The sequence below is a fragment of the Mus caroli genome, chromosome 17 (assembly GCF_900094665.2).
Source record: "Mus caroli chromosome 17, CAROLI_EIJ_v1.1, whole genome shotgun sequence".
NCBI classification, from domain to species: Eukaryota; Metazoa; Chordata; class Mammalia; order Rodentia; family Muridae; genus Mus; species Mus caroli.
The window spans coordinates 34615749-34621264 of record NC_034586.1 but is presented as its reverse complement, the minus strand read 5'-3'; the positions used below and the strand labels follow the sequence as shown (position 1 = coordinate 34621264).

Below are 5516 nucleotides of genomic sequence, written 5' to 3'. Positions count from 1 at the left end.
TTTTTTGGTATACATAGGTCACAAAGAATTCAGAGAGTTGTGATATGGGCCATTATTTAATAAAAATACAAATATTACTAAAATAAGATAGTTTATATAGTTACTATGGAACAGTCATATGAGATATATCTGAATAAAGACCAGAAAGTATAGGGACACCAAGTCTTGAATTTGTAAGACTTCTGAGATATAAATTGGCATTTAGATTGACATCTGAGAATTAAACATAATGGAAAATCTGTCACATTGTACTCTTTACTTGGATTCATTAGTATTTTATTTCATTTTAGAATTTGCTGTTAGAAAATACAGCTGAGTACAGAGGTACCTTCAAAATTGCAGAGACTCCAATGTAAGGAAAAGAGAAGAAAGTACCATTTTTTAATTTTTTTTTAATCTCGCTCATTGCACATTTTCATTGGCCGGCAGCTCTGCAATGTTCTGTTACCTATTTATTGCCAGAGATTTCTTCAGACTCAGAGTTTTTCTCAGTGCTGCTTTCACTTCCTTGTTCCTTAAGCTATAGATGATGGGGTTGAGCATGGATGTTACTGCTGTGTAGAAAAGGGCCAAGAGTTTGTCCATTCCTGGTAAGTGGCTAGACTTGGGCCTCAAGTAGGTAATAGATCCTGAGCCAAAGAACAGTGTGACTACAAGTAGATGGGAGGAACAGGTGGAGAGAGCTTTATGGCGCCCCTCAGGTGAAGGCATCAGCAGCACTGCAACCAGAATTCTGACATAGGAATAAATGATCAACAAAAATGGGCTAGATATGCAGAGAACTACTGCCACAAAGATTGCAGCCTCATTTTGGGATGTATCTCCACAGGCAAGTGCCAGGACAGGTGGAAGGTCACAGAAGAAGTGATCTATCTCACAGGGTCCACAGAAGTTCAAGGAGAAAATAAAATTGGTTTGTCCCAACCCTACTATACATCCCATTCCCCATGAAACTAATGCCAAATGGGCACATACCTCACGACTCATTCGGGTTGAGTAATGGAGTGGGGAGCATATGGCCATGTAGCGGTCAAAGGCCATAGCTGCCAGTAGGCAACACTCAGTTATACCAAAGAATATAAAGAAAAACATCTGTGTGGCACACCCTTCCCGAGAGATACCTCGGACCTCACTTACAAGGTTCTGCAACATCTTCGGTATGACAGAACAAGTGTAGCCAATTTCCAGGAGAGACAAGTTGGCCAGAAAGAAGTACATAGGGGTGTGTAGGACTGGACTGGTGCAGATGGCAAGGGTTATAAGTGCATTTCCTGTAACTGATACTAAGAACATGAGGAGGATGAGGGTAAACAGGAGGAAGCATTCTCCAGGAACCTCAGAGAACTTGGCAAATGCAAAGTGTTTGACAGACAACTTGTTCTCCTGCCATAGAGAGCAGTTGATACTCATCTCCTGAAAGAAAGGACAGCAAATCATTAGAACCATTTTTGCCTATGAGAGAAATTTATCCTTTTATTACAGTAGGAGCATCAGTTACATCAGAGACAGAATCCTTCTCTGCAGTCAAAAAAAAAAAATCAAATCTTGGAGAAAGTGATTCATCCTCAGCAATTATCATAGCTTATACTTTCTCTGTTTACATCAGGTGATTTTCTGAAGTGTACTGAGCATTGTATAAAGTGTACAAGGATTTGCAGAAGATGGTATATACTTGTAATCTCAGCACTGATGAAGCTCAGGCAGAAGACTTACCATGTGCCTGAATTCAGCTACATGTGTTGAGTAAGCTATCATAAAATAAGAAAAGCAACGTTAACTATAGCTCTATTTTTACCCAGTTTTCTCACTAACTAGTTCTCAATGTTACCCAGAAGAGCTGATCTACCCACTCATCTCTATGCTTTCCTGTTGCCACAGATACAGTCTCTTCACCCATTCTCTTTGTGTTTTGGGTCCAAATTACTCTTATTGCTCTTGCCAGAATTTAGATCCAGGCATTAAAATTATTGTTTCCTCAAGTAAGACTCATATTTTTGTGAAAGGTAAGTAAAATAACGTAACAATTCAATGAATAAATGACTTCTGTAATGCATATATTTAAAGGTAAGGTACATATTGATATCTGGGAAGTAGTGAGATAAGAGAAGCTTCTTAAGATGAATAAGCTGAGACATTGGAGAGATGCAGGGTCAACCAAACACAATAATGGCCAGCACTTCATACCACAAACCTCACAGGGCAGCTGATTTGTGTAACATAATAGTTCTTATTATGTTTCCTTAATGAGAGTATCATTGCATGAACATTAAATTTCTGTTTTCCAATATTATTCCTGATATTCTATGATTCAGGCTATTAAGTTGAATAAAGAAAAAAAGACTAAAAGTGATTGGATCTTGGCATGTAGTCCAGGCTAGCCTCAAATTCATAATTTCCATTCTTCAATCTTTTGTATGCCTGAAATCTAGGAGAAAGCCATGGTGCTTGGCTTGATAGAAACTTCTTCCCAACCTTCTATCTTGACAGACTTTACATTGCTATCCCATCAAATTACCTGTATTTCTATACATATAGTGTATGTATAGTTCATTTCTCTTTGTTCATTTTTTTCACAGTGCAGCTGCTGTGTGCTCGCTTGGCTGTTTACATGAAAAACTGGTCATTCCCAGCACAACTTGTCTGTTTTCTGGATATCATACATCTCTTCTGGCTACTGTTACACTCTAAGCTTTTCACACTATAACTGCTAAAATATCCGTTAGCCATCTGGTGGTGACTACTCATTTCTTTCACAGTGTTGCCTTGTACAGAGACTGAGTATGGACCTGAGTATGGACGTCAATGTTCTTATCATTATGTTTACCATCTTTACCAGTCCATAAGTTCTCTTGTAATAAGAAGTTCCAGTGTTTAGCTTACTCTGTCCCCTTAGATATTCCATCTGTCCTTGCCCATTGTATCCTCTGAAGTTCAGTCTCATGCCCCTCAAATTTTGAAGATGCAGATGACTTATTTTTCTCTCAGTCTGATAACTTTTCCCTTCAAATGAGGTGATCCTTTTCTTTTTTTTGTAGGGTATATGTGTCTTTGCTGAAGTTTGGGTTTTCCTATCAAAAATCTGAATGCTCCATATTTTTTTCTGACAAGGGTGGAATAAGAGATATCACCAGCCTGTTAGACCCTCCCTCTATTCTCTTGACATAATAAAATATCACAGGTTCTGTGAGTAGACCTGATCATGGTTGATGAACGAGTCAAATGTGGGCTTCAGTGTTTCCAAATTAATATAAACATGCTACCCATGTTCATGAACGCATAAATGACATGTAACTATATGCTTGACACATAAACATGTGTGCCTGTATATTCATACAGAAACATGGATACAGAGAAGCACAATGGAGTAGAATCAGGGGAGATGGTGTATGAGTTAAAATATTAGTAGAAACAACAATGCAGGGTTGTTACGCATTTGTACGCACTCTTCTTCTCCATTTGGTCACTTATAAAAAGGGTTGAGGGGGAAAAAAAAGTATTTCCCATGAGGTTACTGCAGTGACAATTAAGTTAATTTCCCAAATCACTCAAGTTGATCAGCTTATCAGCTACATAGGACATGAACATGTGTGTATGTCTACCCAAGCCACTTTAGATTTATGTTTGTGTACCCTCTATCTAATTTGAGGAGTTTCACACCATAATCCATAATCTTTGTTCCTATTCAGTAATTGACCACAAGATTATTTTTCTGTTAGGGATAGTGGAAAACAAACAAACAAAAAAGCATACATAATTTTCTATCCTAGGGAGATATAGCTGTATATAATAGCTTATTGGATATATTAGATTAGATATGCATGAATTCAGGAATAAATTCTAAAGATATGAGGACTGACTTAAAGCTTTGACAACTATGACCTCTCAGTAGACTCTGTTCTTATAAAAATTTGCTGAAATGCTGACAATTCTGTTGTGATGCATTTTATACTTATACAGTCTGCTGTACTATATTAAGACAAAACAAAACAAACCTCCAAATAAACAATGTCCCCAAAAAACCAACACAGAAATGCCTATTTTTTAGTTTGAAATATTTTTTCAGCACCTTGTCTTTCATTAGTAGTTTCTGTATTTGTTTGGGTAGCTCTCTAATTGGTCTCGAGAATGTGGTCTTGCCTCTCTAAGTTAAATTTCCAGAAACTCAGCTAAAGACTCAGAATCTTACATTTTCATTTCTATATGTGTCATAAGAAGGATTTTCTCAGAAAGTGTATCAAGATTCTTGAGAAACTAGTGTCAGAACACTGTGATGTATGGATCCCATCTGCCTCTCATGTCTTACATTTTCTTGACCTAATTTTTGATTCACTACTTCTTTGTGACCATTGCATGTCCTCAGCATCTTTCTAGTTGAGCTGTTTGAACTGGTTTCCTACCATTACTCAGTTCTATTTTATACATAGACCTTCAGTGTTATTATAGTCAAATGTGCAGTAAGCCCTTGCAAGAATCTGAAGGTTCATACCACAAGGTGTGTTTTTGGCAACTCTATATATGCAAGAGATTATGTGTGATATGAGAGGACCTTGAAATCTTACTGTATTGGCTTTTTATGATACCTCACATAGCCTAGACCCCACTTTAAAGAGCTCTGTTTTATGAATGGTACAGTGGGAAAAAACGCACAGTTTTCCCCTGGTGTCAAAAGGTTAGAAAGGATCATCGGTAGGTTCAGTGCCTTTTCTGATATTTATGGCTGCCACACATTGTTAGAAACTGTTTCTAAAAGACTGCCATGTGGGTAAAAGGAACTTTCAGGAAGTATTCATGTTCACTACTATGTGGTGACTACTTCTAAAATTCTGTAACAGCATGCACAACTTGTATACATTGTTCAGGAAAGGATTATCAGAAGGCTCACCCCTGACTTCCCAGTTTCCTTACATCATTCACCTAGTAACATTTATACATCTGAGTGATACTTTACCTCAATAAAATAGAGACTGTACAATCACTTGACTAGATTACAATGTACCGTGTAACCTGAGTAGGACAGTAAAAAGTGAATTCTAATTTACTATGAAATAAGTCATTAACACAACACAGATCTGATTTCTGAGAGGAGAACTGGAGTCTGTGTAAACTTTAACAGCCTTCAAAGAATTAATTAATTAGAATACCAAGAATGGAAAAATGTTTTGAGTATTTGATGTCCTTTTATATACTTCACTTTTCTCAGGCCTATTCTTAATAAATTAAATGTGGCACCTACCTCAAATCACGGTATATGAAGATATGATAGGTGGTTTCTACTTCTGATTATCAATTCCTGGGTTCATCCTTTCCTTACATGAAACACACACCATCCCCATCTTCATCTCAACATTGTACTAAAAAGCTTTCGTTACAGTCAGAAACCATGCCTGATGTCAAGGAAATTGTGTGTCTCATGAGAAAGCACCATGTTCTTTAAGGCAACCTGCAATATCACACACAGACACACAGACACACACACACACACACACACACACACACACACACACACACACACACAC

General features: G+C 37.4%; 1 protein-coding gene across 2 annotated transcripts; it reads right to left on the bottom strand.

Annotated features, from left to right (window-relative positions):
* Positions 1-444: 444 nt before the first annotated feature.
* Positions 445-1437, bottom strand: LOC110284166 (olfactory receptor 10C1-like). 2 transcript variants are annotated; one of them, XM_029471595.1, is made up of 2 exons: positions 1071-1410; positions 445-650 (listed from the first exon to the last, which is right to left on the bottom strand). In XM_029471595.1, exons 1-2 carry the CDS (start codon positions 1408-1410, stop codon positions 445-447), a joined length of 546 nt encoding a protein of 181 aa, XP_029327455.1. The 2 variants fall into 2 exon arrangements, with proteins under 2 accessions (XP_029327455.1, XP_021005513.1); XM_021149854.1 differs by having other exon boundaries at positions 445-1437.
* Positions 1438-5516: the final 4079 nt, after the last annotated feature.

Excerpts from the sequence above, each read along its gene's own strand:
- LOC110284166 (XM_021149854.1), bottom strand. The coding sequence starts at position 1,437 with ATGATTTGCTGTCCTTTCTTTCAGGAGATGAGTATCAACTGCTCTCTA.